General features: G+C 51.1%; 1 protein-coding gene across 1 annotated transcript; it reads left to right on the top strand.

Annotated features, from left to right (window-relative positions):
* Window positions 1-845: 845 nt before the first annotated feature.
* SEL1L (SEL1L adaptor subunit of ERAD E3 ubiquitin ligase) lies at window positions 846-17,346 on the top strand. Its single transcript, XM_040411188.1, has 21 exons — window positions 846-1,051; window positions 2,775-2,806; window positions 3,037-3,328; window positions 6,371-6,538; window positions 7,538-7,643; window positions 7,724-7,886; window positions 8,522-8,575; window positions 8,934-8,993; window positions 9,606-9,687; window positions 9,917-10,071; window positions 11,433-11,489; window positions 11,923-11,991; window positions 12,833-12,910; window positions 13,197-13,259; window positions 13,353-13,440; window positions 13,936-14,084; window positions 14,174-14,339; window positions 14,874-14,948; window positions 15,116-15,288; window positions 15,450-15,578; window positions 16,010-17,346. Exons 1-21 carry the CDS (start codon window positions 955-957, stop codon window positions 16,238-16,240), a joined length of 2,487 nt encoding a protein of 828 aa, XP_040267122.1. The 5' UTR covers window positions 846-954; the 3' UTR covers window positions 16,241-17,346.
* The last annotated feature ends 1,314 nt before the right edge of the window (window positions 17,347-18,660 follow it).

The raw sequence follows: 18,660 nt of genomic DNA, 5'->3' as shown, positions 1-18,660 counted from the left end.
TAAGAGACTGCTGTGCTGAGAGACTGGCATACTAAGAGACTGCTGTAGTCAGAGACTGGCATACTAAGAGACTGCTGTAGTCAGAGACTGGCATACTAAGAGACTGCTGTGCTGAGAGACTGGCATACTAAGAGACTGCTGTAGTCAGAGACTGGCATACTAAGAGACTGCTGTAGTCAGAGACTGGCATACTAAGAGACTGCTGTGCTGAGAGACTGGCATACTAAGAGACTGCTGTAGTCAGAGACTGGCATACTAAGAGACTGCTGTGCTGAGAGACTACATCTGATCTCTTCGCCTCCTCTAATGGTGGAGTTTACATTACAGGTTCTGTAGTGGTCATTAGGACCCACCAGATCTCAGCTCTGAATCCCCCCAGAATTCTGATTGTTTGACATGAACTTCCGCAGAAGACCACAGGGCGGCGCCACAGGCTTCAATCACACCTAATAATGGACGTATAAACATCAGACTGGTCGGTTGGGCAAAGCCTCTACTTTCCTCATGTTTGCTGCACGTTATTTGCACCTATATAAAAATAATCTCCACAGTATAGTGATCACCGGCGCCGGGTGACTACTGTGTCCCTGACTGCACGTTACATAATTCTGGCTTTACAGAATTCTTCATTGAAACTACATTTCCCATGAACCCTATGTAGTGCGGAGACGGCAGGTACTGCCGGGAATTGTAGTTTGTTTACTATCTCACGTAGCAGCCAATCAGAGAGGGCCATGTCGCTGAGCTAACTGACGAAACTCCTCGCCCGGAACTCCCTCCCGCCTCGTCTGATTGGCTGGCGTGCAGTTCACGCTTCATGATTGGTCCAGGTGGAAGAGCCGAGGTTTCTGATTCGTCCGAGTCTTTGCTAGGTGGGCGCCGGGTTCTGGTTTAGGCCGCAGCTGGAGCCACGGGCTGTCAGTCAGTTCACTGCGGGGTCAGGTCCGCGGAAGAATGGGGGGCCGCACGGTACAGGCTCTGCTGCTTCTGGGCCTTTACTGCGGCGTCATAACGGCGCTGCTCGGGTGCGGGATCTCACAGACTGCGGCCGGTAAGTGACGGAGAATCCGGGGCTGACAGACGAAAGACTTACAGAAGAGGGGGGGAGACTGAGAGGAGAAGAGGGGCTAGACCTACAGGAGAAGAAGAAGAGGGGCTAGACCTACGGGACAAGAAGAAGAGGGGCTAGACCTAGAGGAGAAGAAGAAGAGGGGCTAGACCTACGGGACAAGAAGAAGAGGGGCTAGACCTACAGGAGAAGGAGAAGAAGAGGGGCTAGACCTACAGGAGAAGAAGAAGAGGGGCTAGACCTACAGGAGAAGGAGAAGAAGAGGGGCTAGACCTACAGGAGAAGGAGAAGAAGAGGGGCTAGACCTACAGGAGAAGAAGAAGAGGGGCTAGACCTACAGGAGAAGGAGAAGAAGAGGGGCTAGACCTACAGGAGAAGGAGAAGAAGAGGGGCTAGACCTACAGGAGAAGGAGAAGAAGAGGGGCTAGACCTACAGGAGAAGGAGAAGAAGAGGGGCTAGACCTACAGGAGAAGAAGAAGAGGGGCTAGACCTACAGGAGAAGGAGAAGAAGAGGGGCTAGACCTACAGGAGAAGGAGAAGAAGAGGGGCTAGACCTACAGGAGAAGAAGAAGAGGGGCTAGACCTACAGGAGAAGAAGAAGAGGGGCTAGACCTACAGGAGAAGGAGAAGAAGAGGGGCTAGACCTACAGGAGAAGAAGAAGAGGGGCTAGACCTACAGGAGAAGAAGAAGAGGGGCTAGACCTACAGGAGAAGAAGAAGAGGGGCTAGACCTAGGGGAGAAGAAGAAGAAGAAGAAGAAGAGGGGCTAGACCTAGGGGAGAAGAAGAAGAAGAAGAAGAAGAAGAAGAGGGGCTAGACCTAGGGGAGAAGAAGAAGAAGAAGAAGAGGGGCTAGACCTAGGGGAGAAGAAGAAGAAGAAGAAGAGGGGCTAGACCTAGGGGAGAAGAAGAAGAAGAAGAGGGGCTAGACCTAGGGGAGAAGAAGAAGAAGAAGAGGGGCTAGACCTAGGGGAGAAGAAGAAGAAGAAGAAGAAGAGGGGCTAGACCTAGGGGAGAAGAAGAAGAAGAAGAAGAAGAGGGGCTAGACCTAGGGGAGAAGAAGAAGAAGAAGAAGAGGGGCTAGACCTAGGGGAGAAGAAGAAGAAGAGGGGCTAGACCTAGGGGAGAAGAAGAAGAAGAAGAAGAGGGGCTAGACCTAGGGGAGAAGAAGAAGAAGAAGAGGGGCTAGACCTAGGGGAGAAGAAGAAGAAGAAGAAGAAGAGGGGCTAGACCTAGGGGAGAAGAAGAAGAAGAAGAAGAGGGGCTAGACCTAGGGGAGAAGAAGAAGAAGAAGAAGAGGGGCTAGACCTAGGGGAGAAGAAGAAGAAGAAGAAGAGGGGCTAGACCTAGGGGAGAAGAAGAAGAAGAGGGGCTAGACCTAGGGGAGAAGAAGAAGAAAAAGAAGAGGGGCTAGACCTAGGGGAGAAGAAGAAGAAGAGGGGCTAGACCTAGGGGAGAAGAAGAAGAAGAAGAGGGGCTAGACCTACGGGAGAGCAAGAAGAGGGGCTAGACCTACGGGAGAAGATGATGGGGGGGGGGGAGAAACCTACAGGAGAAGAGGAGGGAGACGAAGTTGAGGGACATTCTTGACTGATAAGAGAAGACGTCCTGACAAGATCCAGGGGTCCGGCATGCACTGGGGGGCTCCAGGTGTCGGAGGGGCAGTACCCTGCAGTGACTGACAGGATTTTGCTTTCTCTTGCAGATGATGGAGATGATGATGATGATGAGACCCTGGTGAGTATTCCCCATGCTGCGGGGCCCCCATATGTTGAGTTTCTATGTGATATAATTGTACAGTGTTATATGGCGCAGGGGGCGGGGTCTGGCTCGACGATGACATCATTCTTAGTGCCGTGGTTCTGCTCCATCTGTCAGTGAGATCTTCGCCTCTTGTGCTGCCCCACAACTCCTATTACCCCTAACCTCTGCTGTCCGTTATCCTGACTGTGGCCCCTCATTACCAGGAGATTGCGGAGCCGCATTACCCCACAGGAGATCAGTCGCGGGATGAGGAGCCGGATGTTGAGGGCTGGACAGAGAATGAGGAGGTACCCCAGGACAGCCGGGAGGCTGTGGAGAACCCCCAGACCCTTGCACCCCTGAATCCGGATCAGGAAACTCCACAGGATGAGTCCGAGCCAACAACACAAACCGTCACCTTCTTGGACAACACAGACAGCCTGGAGGGGGGCTCCGGGGCCCCAGAGGAGCAGGAGACGAAGAGGGAGGTGGACAAAGCAGACATCCAAACATCAGGTACAGCTTTCCCAGACTCTTGAATGTTACATTAGAGCATGTCCTCCACTCGGCGCTTGTCCTGCCGCTGGTGGCGGTGGGGAAGGGGGGGAGCCTGGCCCTTGTCCTGCCGCTGGTGGCGGTGGGGGGCGGGAGCCTGGCCCTTGTCCTGCCGGTGGCGGAGGGGGGGGGGAGCCTGGCCCTTGTCCTGCCGATGGTGGTGGGAGCTGGGCCCTTGTCCTGCCGATGGTGGTGGGAGCTGGGCCCTTGTCTTTTCTCCTTTTTTTTCTTTTTTATCGGTCATTTTTGCAGGAGTGATAACAGGGAGCGCGGCCGCTATATTGTTTTTTACTGAACCAGTAAAACAAAGCAGACGACCAGAATGGCTGCTCCGCCTGTTGTCCGCTGCAGCAATTTTATATTCTGTATAAAAATCGGCAAAGAGCGCTGCAAAGTAATAAGCTGGAGGCCTCATTCACACTGGAGCATCTGGGTCCGTATTTGTCGCCCTCCGTGGATCATAAACACAGGAACCCTCCACTGCCGTGAATGAAGCCTCCGCGTCGCTGTGTCTTCCCTTTGTTTCTGGGAAGTTTGTTGAAGAGCAATCTGGCCGCCATCTCGGCATTGTTCACACCTGCTCATCCCGCTGGTTGTATTATTATAGGGGGTTCTGAAGGGGGTACATGACAAAAGCCTTGTACTCAGAGATCCCCACTCACTGCTCTGCTAGATTTTCTTTAGGCCAGTAGCTCAGGAGGCGTGTCCTTCCTGCTGCAGCTCTGTCCAGATCACAGCTCAGGGGAGTGTCCTTCCTGCTGCAGCTCTGTCCAGATCACAGCTCAGGAGAGTGTGTCCTTCCTGCTGCAGCTCTGTCCAGATCACAGCTCAGGGGAGTGTCCTTCCTGCTGCAGATCTGTCCAGATCACAGCTCAGGGGAGTGTCCTTCCTGCTGCAGCTCTGTCCAGATCACAGCTCAGGAGAGTGTGTCCTTCCTGCTGCAGCTCTGTCCAGATCACAGCTCAGGGGAGTGTCCTTCCTGCTGCAGATCTCCACCTGTAACTGTCACAGCTGTTAATAGATCTGGCTGGTGGCAGTTGAAATTGATCATAGGTGGACATTACCGTACAGATGAAACACCAGGGGGCGCCATTGTAATGACGTAAAGAGAATCTCTTACAACTGTAGCATTATTGTAACAGAAAATAAATGACAAGTGACTCGTTTTTCTTGCTGAATTACATTTAATGGGGCCACAACCCCTTTAAGACTAGCACAAGCTCTTCACCGCCCCCTCCCTGCTGGCCAGTGCAGCAGCCCTCCATTCATGTTTGAGGCCTGGTTTTTGCTGGGGTTTCCCTTTAAGATTCTCACAGGTTAATCCCCCGCTTTCCCCCCCCCCCCCCACCCCATTCGCGCAGTGTCCGTGGCCGCCGCTTATCACGGTTCAGGGCACTGGCACCATCCAGATGTCTATGTGAAACCTCCAGCTGTCCCCGCAGTGTGCACGCCCTCATGGCTGGCAGGTGTCGTCCACGTCACCATTTCCCCTCGAGCTCATTGGCCCACGGTGAACGTTCCTGTAAACAAACTGTGACCATAAAGCGTCTGAAACCGTGAAGGAGGTGAAATCTGAAGGGTTACCTACAAGAGGCCGAAAGCTGTGCAGGATTTACACAGATGAAATGATTAGAACCACAGATTCTGGGGGCAGACATGTCGTCCACTCATATCCCACATACCCTACCCATCCTGTCATCTGCAGGGGGTGCGGACGTGGCCTCCACTCATATCCCACATACCCTACCCATCCTGTCATCTGCAGGGGGTGCGGACGTGGCCTCCACTCATATCCCACATACCCTACCCATCCTGTCATCTGCAGGGGGTGCGGATGTGGCCTCCACTCATATCCCACATACCCTACCCATCCGGTCATCTGCAGGGGGTGCGGACGTGGCCTCCACTCGTATCCCACATACCGTACCCATCCTGTCATCTGCAGGGGGTGCGGACGTGGCCTCCACTCGTATCCCACATACCGTACCCATCCGGTCATCTGCAGGGGGTGCGGACGTGGCCTCCACTCGTATCCCACATACCGTACCCATCCGGTCATCTGCAGGGGGTGCGGACGTGGCCTCCACTCGTATCCCACATACCGTACCCATCCTGTCATCTGCAGGGGGTGCGGACGTGGCCTCCACTCGTATCCCACATACCGTACCCATCCTGTCATCTGCAGGGGGTGCGGACGTGGCCTCCACTCGTATCCCACATACCGTACCCATCCTGTCATCTGCAGAGGGTGCGGACGTGGCCTCCACTCGTATCCCACATACCGTACCCATCCTGTCATCTGCAGAGGGTGCGGACGTGGCCTCCACTCGTATCCCACATACCGTACCCATCCGGTCATCTGCAGGGGGTGCGGACGTGGCCTCCACTCGTATCCCACATACCGTACCCATCCGGTCATCTGCAGGGGGTGCGGACGTGGCCTCCACTCTTATCCCACATACCGTACCCATCCTGTCATCTGCAGGGGGTGCGGACGTGGCCTCCACTCGTATCCCACATACCGTACCCATCCTGTCATCTGCAGGGGGTGCGGACGTGGCCTCCACTCGTATCCCACATACCGTACCCATCCTGTCATCTGCAGAGGGTGCGGACGTGGCCTCCACTCGTATCCCACATACCGTACCCATCCTGTCATCTGCAGAGGGTGCGGACGTGGCCTCCACTCGTATCCCACATACCGTACCCATCCTGTCATCTGCACGGGGTGCGGACGTGGCCTCCACTCGTATCCCACATACCGTACCCATCCGGTCATCTGCAGGGGGTGCGGACGTGGCCTCCACTCGTATCCCACATACCGTACCTATCCTGTCATCTGCAGAGGGTGAAGAAATGGTCTCCACTCGTATTCCACATACCGTACCCATCCGGTCATCTGCAGGGGGTGCGGACGTGGCCTCCACTCGTATTCCACATACCGTACCCTTACATGCTGTGCTGGAAGGTTCTGAGATTTGTCACTAATTTGTCTCCCCTCAGGGATCACCGCTATCGGGGGGACGTCAGAGGGAGCGCTGTGTCACTTTCCCTTCCTCTTCATGGAAAAGGAATATGACGAGTGCACATCAGACGGACGGGAGGATGGGAGGCTATGGTGCGCCACCACCTACGATTACAAGAGCGACTTGAGATGGGGCTTCTGTGAAAGTAAGTGCCCGCTGAGGATCCTTACATTAATGCCGGGTTTTATGTGTATTAGAACGGAATGTCTTCATACATGGACACGGTGTCTTCATACATGTACAGGGACACGGTGTCTTCATACATGTACAGGGACACGGTGTCTTCATACATGTACAGGGACACGGTGTCTTCATACATGGACAGGGACACGGTGTCTTCATACGTGGACATGGACACGGTGTCTTCATACATGTACAGGGACACGGTGTCTTCATACATGTACAGGGACACGGTGTCTTCATACATGTACAGGGACACGGTGTCTTCAGGTTTTATGTGTATTAGAACGGAATGTCTTCATACATGTACATGGACACGGTGTCTTCATACATGGACACGGTGTCTTCATACATGGACAGGGACACGGTGTCTTCATACATGTACAGGGACACGGTGTCTTCATACATGTACAGGGACACGGTGTCTTCATACATGTACAGGAACACGGTGTCTTCATACATGTACAGGGACACGGTGTCTTCATACATGTAGAGGGACACGGTGTCTTCATACATGTACATGGACACGGTGTCTTCATACGTGGACATGGACACGGTGTCTTCATACATGTGTTGTTGTTTTTTGTTTTGTTTTTTCTGTTTGTTTGTATACGTTTTTAATGATTTTAACAATAAAAGAAAAACATCAGTAGCAACACGAGAGCCGAGTATCGTCACTGGTAAATTACAGAACTAATTGCACTTGGTTTCTTTATTTCTTCCTTTTATTGTTTTTCTTTCCATTGACTTTGTGCTGTAAATCCTCTGATCTACGGTACGGAGTACTATGTTATCCACAATACTGACAGGAGGATAATTCATTGTTCTATAATTTACCAATGGTGGTGGCGTCTTCATACGTGTACACGGCGGTGGCGTCTTCATACGTGTTCGCGGCGGTGGCGTCTTCATACGTGTACATGGCAGGGATTGATATCTCTTGTCTATATTTAATGTCTTCCAGCGGAGGAACAAGCCACCCAAAGGCGGCAGATGCAGGAAGCAGACGAGCTGTACCAGCAGGGGATGAAGATACTGAACGAGAGCACAAAGAGGTCACAGAGGAGGGAGTATGTACTGCACCCCGGTATTCTCTGCTCCCCGCTCTTCTCCTGTCCTGTTGGTTCTCACTGTTCGCTCTCCTCCGCAGGGCGTTCCACTATTTCCTGAGAGCAGCTGACATGAATCACATTAAAGCCATGGAGAAGGTGGCCTATGCATTGTTATTTGGGGACCCCCTGAAGCAGGATATCCCCTCCGCCAAGGCTCTTCTCGAGAAGTTGACTGAGCAGGGATCCCCTCGAGGGCAGATGGTAAGTACACCAGATCCTGGGATTAATAGCAGCGTGTAATAATTGAAGCTACAAAGACAAAGTGTGGAGATTTGTGAACGTGCTGCGACGGATGTACCCGAAATAAATATTCCTGGAAACGCTTCAAAGGAAACCAGTATCGCAGGCTTTACTAACGGGTTAAAGGGGTTTTCTGGGAGTAGAATATTAATGACGTGTCTGACCCCTAGCACCCCTGACGATCAGATGTCTGAAGAGGCCGCGGTGCTCCTGTCTCTTACTATGGCGGTGATGTCAGGGTCATCTGTCACATGGCCTATGTGTAGCTTAGTACCATTTAAGTGAATGGGTCTGAGCTGCAATACCAAAAATAACCACCATCCAGTGTATGGCGCTGTGCTTAGTCAGCTGTGAGGAGGCTGCAGCAGTCACTGGAGCGCTGCAGCCTCTTCAAACAGCTGATTGCTGACAGTGTTAACCCATTACCCACCTTCCCATTGTTCAGACATTGATGACCTGAAGATAAGTATCTAAAGACCAGGGAAATCTGTTCTAGCCCCAAAAGCTCACAATCTAATTTCTCTCGGAATGATAAGGCAGCCTTGATGTATTGTTCTATGCTCCCAGGTAACATTATGTCTTTTCTCTCTGCTCAGGCTCTGGGTTTCCTCTATGCATCTGGTCTCGGTGTGAACTCCAGCCAGGCCAAGGTAAGTGTTTCCTCTCCTCATCTCTGTCTGTGTGGCTCTAGTTAAGGATCGGTGATAAATATCTGATCACAGGGTAGGGGTCCAACCACTGGGACCCCCAGTGATCCAGAGAACCAGCGCTTTCCTCTCTGTATGTAGAGGTCCACTGCTCCATTCACTTCTTGGGACTGCCGGAGCAGCGACTACTTGAGTCCCATAGAGGTGAATGGGCGATGCACCACTGATCCATTTAGAAAGGGGGCTCCAGGATCCCTTGTTGTTGGGGTCTCTGGATCTGATATTTATCGCCTATCCCGATACTTTTCATGGGAACCCTTGAATGTTGTGGGAATTGATATGTGACTTTTGGATGTTGCAGGCTCTGGTCTATTACACGTTTGGAGCGTTAGGAGGGAACCTGATTGCACATATGGTTCTGGTGAGTCCAGTCTGACGCTTCACATCACAGATGAAAGTGAAGGAATTCCACAGGGGGAAATCTACTGTGACTTCAACGCCTGCGGACCCCAACAAATATTCAGACCTAATCTAATTATTATTTTATTCAGCTTTACTGCAACACTTAGTAAACTCAACTACTGTGACCCTCAAGGGATCCTCCTCCGATAGAAGCCACCGCATCTAGGAATCCTTTCTAGTGCTGTTTCTGCAGAACACGGTTACTGTGCCGCATGTAATGAGCAGATGGCGCTTCTGCTGCAGCTTGTATTTCTGTAATGACGCCATCGACGGTCCCCAGCTACAGCCGCAGTAGAACCACTAGAAAGCCATAATGGATCCCGGCCGTGTGCAGTCCGCAGTTTTCTCACTCCCATCAGTAGAAATGCCTCAAAAAGGCAACGGCCTCAAAGGGAATGCTGTATGATTTACAGAACAGCCACACGGCTGCAGATGGCACGCAAATGACATCCGTGTGCTGTCTCCATTTTTTGCAGACTTCTGTGTGTGATCTGCAAAAAAAGCAGATCGGACACGGGCCAAAGTTATGGTCATGTGGATGAAGCCTTAGTGGTCATTTCTGTTTTTGCAGGGTTATCGCTACTGGGCTGGGATTGGTGTTCTGCAAAGCTGTGAATCTGCCCTGACACATTACCGGCTGGTTGCAAATCATGGTAATATTTTCATAGTGTTCTATATATGAGCTGCAGTGTCTGTCCATAAACTCATCATTGTGAAGCTTCGGAATTAGTTTCCAGGTCTATAATTGTACATATCGCATCTGTCTATCACTGCGGGGGTAATCCGTACTAGATGAGAAATATCTAAACCAGTTGTAGAAGTCTCCTAGTGACAATCAAGGAAGCATCAATGTGACCTTCTGTCTGTACCACTTTCCTGCAGTGGCCAGTGACATTTCTCTCACCGGAGGGACAGTAGTCCAGAGAATTCGCCTGCCTGATGAGTTAGAAAACCCTGGTATGGCCAGTGGCATGCTGGAGGAAGATCTGATCCAGTACTACCAGTTTCTGGCTGAGAAAGGAGATGTCCAGGCTCAGGTCAGTGTCCAAACAAATTTACATCTGTATATAAAGTTTTATCACATTGTAAATATGTTTTTATTGTAATTTGTTATATCCTGTATTATACTCCAGAGCTGCACTCACTATTCTGCTGGTGCAGTCACTGTGTACATACATTACTGATCCTGAGTTCCATCCTGTATTATACTCCAGAGCTGCACTCACTATTCTGCTGGTGCAGTCACTGTGTACATACATTACTTATCCTGTACTGACCCTGAGTTACATCCTGTATTATACTCCAGAGCTGCACTCACTATTCTGCTGGTGGAGTCACTGTGTACATACATTACTGATCCTGAGTTCCATCCTGTATTATACTCCAGAGCTGCACTCACTATTCTGCTGGTGCAGTCACTGTGTACATACATTACTGATCCTGAGTTCCATCCTGTATTATACTCCAGAGCTGCACTCAGCAGCAGTCGATGAGCTTGTGGACAGACTCTTCCCTGCCGAGCTCCTATAATGGAGGGTGGTACTTAATCACATGTATGGGACCTGATGTGAGGACCGCTCTTCTTCCCAGAGGTCGCCCATACACCTTCAGCAGCTGTTGACGGAGACCTGTTCCTCCCGACTCCCCCACTTTTCATTGACTAGAATGGAGAAAGCTGCTTTCTGGCTCATCTTCTACCAGAGCAAAATGATAAACCATTGAAATTCCGCTTGCAGATCCTCCTTTTCTCCATCTGTCGGAAGGATTTCGGAGGCCCCTACACATAAAATATTTGTCTGGCGCTGATGAAATCCTTTGGTTTAGCCAACAGTGATCTGTATGTTTGGGGGTAGACCTCTACCTGTCGTTGGGCAGACTTCTCCTGTTTCCCCTTACGCATGCACACAGAGCTCAGCCAAGCATGCATGTGTCCTGAATGGGACAGGGAAGAAAGCCGCTTTCAGACCGCACTGGTGGCGTCTTGTCACTCCATGAACAAAAGGATTAAGCCGTTGAAATGTCGGCAGAGCTCTGATGTCGGGGTGGAGTTGGGAGGCCCCGTACGCATTAGGATTAGGGTTGGCCGGTCCTGCTAAAATGCGATGACCTTTATCTCTAGTGTGGTAAGTTCTGAGCAGACGGTGAACATGCAGGGAGTGTTTGGTACTTTATCTCTGACCTCTAAGTTGAGATAGCAGCTCTGGAGTATAATACAGACTGTGTGTGTAATATATACATGTATGTGTGTGTGTATAACGTATATCATTTATATGTACACACACGCACAATATGGCATTAACCCTGTACATCCTGCGCTGCAGCAGCTTTATTTGTTTCTCTGGTGACTACTGGTTCTGTACAGGTGGAGCTGTATGTAATAGTGATCTGTTCTCCCCAGGTGGGACTTGGACAACTTCATTTACATGGTGGACGTGGAGTAGAACAAAACCATCAGGTAAAGCAATCATTTCCGTCTCCGGCATCCTATGTCCTACACGGCTTCATCCACATGAGGAGGGGAAGGGATAAAGCCTGTGGACAGCCTTGAAGGGCCAATCGGCTGTTGGTTGTTTGTGTGGTGATCGGTGGAAAGAACCTTCTTGTAAAAGGCCCTTTAGGCTAAATGCTTACCAAATAAATAAACCTTCAGCTCCCATGACAGTCCGCGAGCTCTCACACATCGAGTGGTCAGACAAGCCCAGAGTCTCCTGCTTCTAATGTCTGTATTTGGACTATTAGACGCACAAGATGGAGGCGATAAAGTACGTCTAATAGTCAGTAATACCCGAGCGGTAATCGGTGGCGCTGCTTATGCTGATGATTTCCACTAGTTGCAGCTTTTCTTATAAATGTCATTAGCTAATGATTCTGATTTGACGATTACACAGAGAGCATTCGAATACTTCAATCAAGCGGCCAATGCTGGGAACTCGCATGCCATGGCTTTCCTGGGAAAGGTGAGCGTTCTCCTTCTGATTGTTTCCACGTCATGAGATCCGGCTGACTGTGTCCAAATAAGTTCAATGGGAAATCTGAACCCAACTCCATTTTAATAAGAAATTATAACATATTAAAAAAAAAATCTGAATAACAGCAACAGTAGTCCTCCGCCATATTTGGTGGCTAACCCCGTGTATGGTGCACTATAAACGGGGAGTCGCCCTCCCTGCGCGTAGTGCAGCACAGAGGTGCAGTCGCCCTCCCTGCGCGTAGTGCAGCACAGAGGTGCAGTCGCCCTCCCTGTGCGTAGTGCAGCACAGAGGTGCAGTCGCCCTCCCTGCGCGTAGTGCAGCACAGAGGTGCAGTCGCCCTCCCTGCGCGTAGTGCAGCACAGAGGTGCAGTCGCCCTCCCTGCGCGTAGTGCAGCACAGAGGTGCAGTCGCCCTCCCTGCGCGTAGTGCAGCACAGAGGTGCAGTCGCCCTCCCTGCGCGTAGTGCAGCACAGAGGTGCAGTCGCCCTCCCTGCGCGTAGTGCAGCACAGAGGTGCAGTCGCCCTCCCTGTGCGTAGTGCAGCACAGAGGTGCAGTCGCCCTCCCTGCGCGTAGTGCAGCACAGAGGTGCAGTCGCCCTCCCTGCGCGTAGTGCAGCACAGAGGTGCAGTCGCCCTCCCTGCGTGTAGTGCAGCACAGAGGTGCAGTCGCCCTCCCTGCGCGTAGTGCAGCACAGAGGTGCAGTCGCCCTCCCTGCGCGTAGTGCAGCACAGAGGTGCAGTCGCCCTCCCTGCGCGTAGTGCAGCACAGAGGTGCAGTCGCCGTGCAGCATACTGGTCCTTAGAGTGTTACATCACTTTCTTCCAGATGTATTCTGAAGGCAGTGACACCGTGCGGCAGAGCAATGAGACGGCCCTTCAATACTTCAAGAAAGCAGCAGACATGGTACGTGGTAACTGTTCATACTCCTGGAGTCTGCGGTGTGAGATGGGAGGCAGTCAGTATGCAGGTGGATACCAGCGAATAAATACATGACACTGCCAGCTGGAGTCTGGGGTGCGCGGAGTCTGACACATAGTGAAAAGAAAACTATGTATTGTCGCTGCAGGGTTATCCGCACTGTAGAGATAGTATAGATGGCGGTGTGGGAATGTGACCTTGGGCACTAGGTGGCGGTATGAAAACACTGTGCTGTCTGATTCTTTGTTTTTATATACCTTTCCAATGCTAGGGGAACCCGGTTGGGCAGAGTGGTCTGGGGATGGCGTATCTGTATGGCAGAGGCGTTCCTGTGGTGAGTTATCAGATTACTGCTCTTTGCACATGCGTTATCTGTGATGATATCCGCAGGATGGCGCGTCACTCACAAGTTTTCTTATGTTTGCAGAACTACGATCTGGCGCTGAAGTATTTCCAGAAAGCTGCTGAGCAGGGTTGGGTGGATGGGCAGCTCCAGCTGGGGTCTATGTACTACAGTAAGTACCAGGTGCAGAGACTGGGGATAAGTCACTGGCAGCAGGTGTGGACTAGACTGGATGTGTGAAAGGGGCTTGAGGATAAGGCGGCCAGGTGGGCTACATGGATGCCAGTTACTAGTTCTGGTGTGCCCAGAGAGGGAGGCTGCAAAGCAGAGATGGCGACCAACCCTGTAGTGAATCCCAAATGAACTTGCGGCCCTTTCCGCCTGTGTTTTCCAGTTTGCTGTGTTTTTTAAAAGAAGCGATGAATGCAAAAAATGCCACCTGATGTACAAAAATGCCCGGAGTAAAAAACGCCTGTGTGTTGCGTTTCATATTTCCCTTAGACCTTCAGCTAGTGTCTGGAGCTGGCATTTTTACTGCAAAAAATGCACCAAAAACCCAGGTGTAAATACATACGTGGAATGGGGCAAGGCGGTGCGCCGGGATGCTGGCCTGACTTTTACCATCTGCTGAGGGGATCAATACCTCTATCCCTTTGTCTGCTTGCAGATGGTGTCGGAGTGAAGAGGGATTACAAACAGGCCCTGAAGTATTTTAACCTGGCTTCTCAGGGAGGTCACATTTTGGCATTCTACAACCTGGCGCAGATGCACGCCACCGGCACTGGAGTTCTGCGATCTTGCCAAACTGCAGTAGAGGTAAGTGACCCCTGAAATGCTGCACCACACGTGAACACAGCCTCCTGCTGGCTGAGAGGGTCTGGGACAAATCCTTCCTTCTTTTTCAGCTGTTTAAGAACGTGTGTGAACGCGGCCGATGGTCTGAGAGGCTAATGACTGCATATAATGGCTACAAGGGCGGAAACTCCAACACCGCTGTGGTGCAGTACTTGCTACTGGCCGAGCAGGGATACGAGGTGGCACAAAGTAATGCGGCCTTCATCCTGGACCAGAGTAAGAGACACTGAAAGTGTTAATCTTAGCACCTGATGCACACTAGTCAACAGGGTTATCCTATACAGAATGTAAAAAAAAAATTATACACAATATAGTATATGGCGCCCTCCTTCTACAAACCAGCCCTGTACCTCACATGGATCCGGCAGCTGAAGGATGGAACTGAGCATGTGCGACCATCTCAGTAAGCAGGGCAGAGAAATTGCAAAAAAATAAACAGCAGGTGGCGCTATACAGTGAGATTGCAGTGAATTACTCAGTCGTATCTGCAATTACCAAAGTATTCAGGTCCAGGTGCTGGTTTGAAAATATAACCTCTCTCTTGGGACAACCCCTTTAATGCTGGTTTGGCAGGGGGGGGGTTAAATTCTTACATTTATCTGCAATAATGAATCAGAACGAAGTCTGTCAGTAGGGCGCCCCCTTCTGGTAGTATTACACAGCTTGTACATGGTGATTATGGCATAGACATTAGCCGACTCCCTCCAGGCCCCGCTTTATTCTTGCTTTCTTTGTCCTTACCTCCTGCAGAAGAAGCAAGTCTGTTTGGTGAAAATGAGACGTACCCGAGAGCTCTCCTGCACTGGAACCGGGCGGCTGCACAAGGTCGGTACACATTTTAGGCTTTGGCTTAGATGTGACTAATATTCTCTCTGGAGCTCAAGCGATGTGCAGCCAACAGCAGCGCGTAGTCCGTCCACTGCAGAGCTCCCCCATCAGGAACACGTGGCTGGAGACTCGGAAGCATTCATCTCTGTTCTGTGCTCTTGTAGGGTACACCGTGGCCAGGCTGAAGCTGGGCGATTACCATTTCTACGGCTACGGAACTGATATAGATTACGAAACGGCCTTTATTCATTACCGCCTGGCATCTGAGCAGCAGCACAGCGCACAGGCCATGTTTAATCTGGGCTACATGCATGAGAAAGGCCTGGGCATTAAACAGGTGAGATAAGTGACCTGTAACCTCTGCCATCTGTTGGGTGGTAGTTCTTTGTACTTATGTGTCTTGCGGGCGAGGTGTGTACGCTGCGGATACACAGACCCTTCATTCTACATAAGCCATGTCTTGTGTAATATACTCCTCTCTTGTTACTTCTTCTGCAGGACATCCATCTTGCTAAGCGCTTCTATGATATGGCGGCTGAGGCTAGTCCGGATGCCCAGGTCCCAGTCTTCCTTGCACTATGTAAACTTGGCGTCCTGTACTCTCTGCAGTATCTGCAGGACCTGAATGTAAGTGCAGAGCTAATAATCGTTAATATCGTCTTGTGATTACGTATATAGAAATTGTGAGAGATTCTGAAACCGGCACTAGCTGTAAGTCTACCCCACCCCCATACCGAGGTCCAATTCTGCTGCTGTATGGTTTGGGTATTCATCTTGTCTCGGGGTAAAGTAGTCCCCAGCTGTGTATAATGGACAATATTCATGTGAAAATAAATGGGTGAAATCCCTGGCAAAATTCGTTAACAAATATGGCCTCAGTCCAGCCAAGACGTACCCTGAGCTGGCGGTCACGTGAGCGCACTGTAGACATCAGAGACCATGTGATCTGCTGACGCCTCCTTGAGGTATCGGAAGATCGCTTTCCCTTTAAGATCTTGTGTGGTGCAGTAGATGGGGCTCTTCATACAGTAACCTTCCTGTAACTGCCCCTCATTCAGGTGAAGGAGATGGTGTCACAAGTGGATATGGACCAGCTGCTGGGACCAGAATGGGACCTCTACCTCATGACCATCATTGCGCTGCTGCTCGGGACAGTTATTGCCTATCGGCAAAGGCAACCCCAGGTCATTCCGAGGCCTCCAACACCGGCGCCACGACCGGCACCACAGGACCCTCCACAGCCGGAGCAGCCACCACAGGAAGCTCAGCAGCAGCCGCCGCCCCAGTGACATCACTGCATCCTGTGAATAGAGACTGACCCAAAGGCTTCCAGGAGACCAGAGCGGCCTGGTCCGGACATATGCAACAACTTGGCAACTCCAAGGGACATGAAGCAAGGTTCATATATTATTTTATTTTTTTCCTCCGTCTTTGTTGAATGTCTATTTTACACAGCAGAGCGCAGTCCACGAGGAATTCCACTATTTATTACAGACTTGTCGGATAAATACTGGACTATTTCGGAGGAGTTTTTTTTTTTTTTTTTTAAAGGCCAAAATCTGAGCTAATAAACCAACCCAATGTCTGTGGCTGGTGCATTGATCTCCCACTACTGGAGGACCCGCACTTCATTATGGTGTCCTCGACTCTTGGACTGGTTGCAGGTCTTCTCTGACTCCTCGTATATGTACCAGACCCCTCTGTACTTCAGACTCCGATGTGTGGGGGTCTGTGCATCAGCCGCCATTTCTAATGATTATTTTTATAGTGTGCACCTTACAGGTTGAAATTGTCACTTCCTTCAGATTTATTTTTTATTGGGTGCAGCAGGTGAAACTCCAAAAAAAAAACTGACCACAGTCTTAGTGCCCAGCCACCCCAAAGTTTCTCTTACCTTATCACTATTAATCCTAAGATCCCATGACTTCAGCTGAAGCTTGTGCCAGGCATCACTACCTGACTGGCCCATGCTTCAGCCTGCCAGGAAACATGTGACCATGCCACTCAGCCAGCGACGCCGGGCACAGGCTTCACCTGAACACTGCGGGGATGTCATATTGGCAATGGAGAGGTGAGTGCCACTTTGGGGATGAAGTTCTCCTTTGAGAAATGAGAGCTGCTGCTGTTATTTATGGGACGGGCTGCCCCCCGCGCCCCATCTTCTTCCTCCCTAGCCTTGGAGCAAGTGTTTTGTTGTGTAAAGGATTTGTATATTCTCCACAACCTCTGTTTCCTGAGGACCCTCCGGGAGGATTCTGCGGGACTTCCGGCTTCTCAGATGAATATATGGAGGGGGGAGGTCGTTGAGCCCAATGGCGCCGCCCTGTGGTTCAGCGGTGTCATTGTTCACTCTGGATTGTGAGTTTTATTTAAGTAATAAAATCAGAAAAGGAAAGTGGATGTCCTGCATTTTCTGGTCACCGGGGCCATGAGTCAGGATTTAACCAGTGCCACGGCCAAGCTGGGCTGATAACAGAGAGCCATAGAAAGGCAACAGCCCATTAACTCACATGTATGCACTGGGAATAGTGGGAGCCGTGAAACAGGATGAGGATTCACATCACACAAACCATACTGGAAATAGCATCACAATCACTCCCATCATCCAGAGTCCGATCACTCCCATTTTCCTGATCTTACCTGAGAGATGTTCTGAAGGCCATGATACCAGCTGGAAAGATCAGAGGGGAGACAGTCGAGCCTTCCTCTGAGAGGTACAGATGGATCCCACTCTAGAGGGGGGCTACCTCCCTCCTTCCTCTCTCCGCTTTTTACGCTTTCCCTCTAGCCACTTTTTGTAGTCCTCATCCAAACTCTCACCATATGAAGAGGACACAACTGTGGCATCTGATGTTATCTCCTCCCTCGGCAGTTTTTCGACCTCCTCGTCCACCTCACTGTCCCTTGGGTCCTCAGCCGTCCGGCCAGGGGCAGGGACCATCACATCTGCCACCCGCAGTGTTCCCTCTTCCTTAGCCTTCTGGCACCGCTCCTGTCGCCTGATCTTCGAAGGCGACACCTTCCTGCTCTTCTTCCCTGGACCCTCTCTTCTTCTGCCTCCACCGTTCCCTTCCCAGGCCGACACCGGCCACCTGGAGGACACCTGCCGCCTTCAGGATCGTGTTGGCAAAAGAGACCGGACAGCGGCTGTACGGGTGACCAAGGTCACACTGAATCCTGTCACAAGATGCAGCAAGATGACCCACCTCGCCGCACATAGCGCATTTGTAGCAGACCTTCTAGAGATCAGCGGTGCCATCACTGGGAATGCCGCCTATCCCTTCACTAGAGATCAGCGGTGACATCACTGAGAATGCAGCCTAGCCCTTCACTAGAGATCAGCGGTGACATCACTGAGAATGCCGCCTATCCCTTCACTAGAGATCAGCGGTGACATCACTGGGAATGCCGCCTATCCCTTCACTAGAGATCAGCGGTGACATCACTGAGAATGCAGCCTAGCCCTTCACTAGAGATCAGCGGTGACATCACTGAGAATGCCGCCTGTCCATTCAGTAGAGATCAGCGGTGACATCACTGAGAATGCCGCCTGTCCATTCAGTAGAGATCAGCAGTGACATCTCTGAGAATGCAGCCTATCCATTCACTAGAGATCAGCGGTGACATCACTGAGAATGCAGCCTGTCCATTCACTAGAGATCAGCGGTGACATCACTGAGAATGCCGCCTGTCCATTCACTAGAGATCA

This window comes from Bufo bufo, chromosome 11 (assembly GCF_905171765.1).
Source record: "Bufo bufo chromosome 11, aBufBuf1.1, whole genome shotgun sequence".
In the NCBI taxonomy this organism is placed as follows: domain Eukaryota; kingdom Metazoa; phylum Chordata; class Amphibia; order Anura; family Bufonidae; genus Bufo; species Bufo bufo.
Note: the sequence above shows the minus strand (reverse complement) of the source record. Positions and strands in the feature narration are given on the sequence as shown.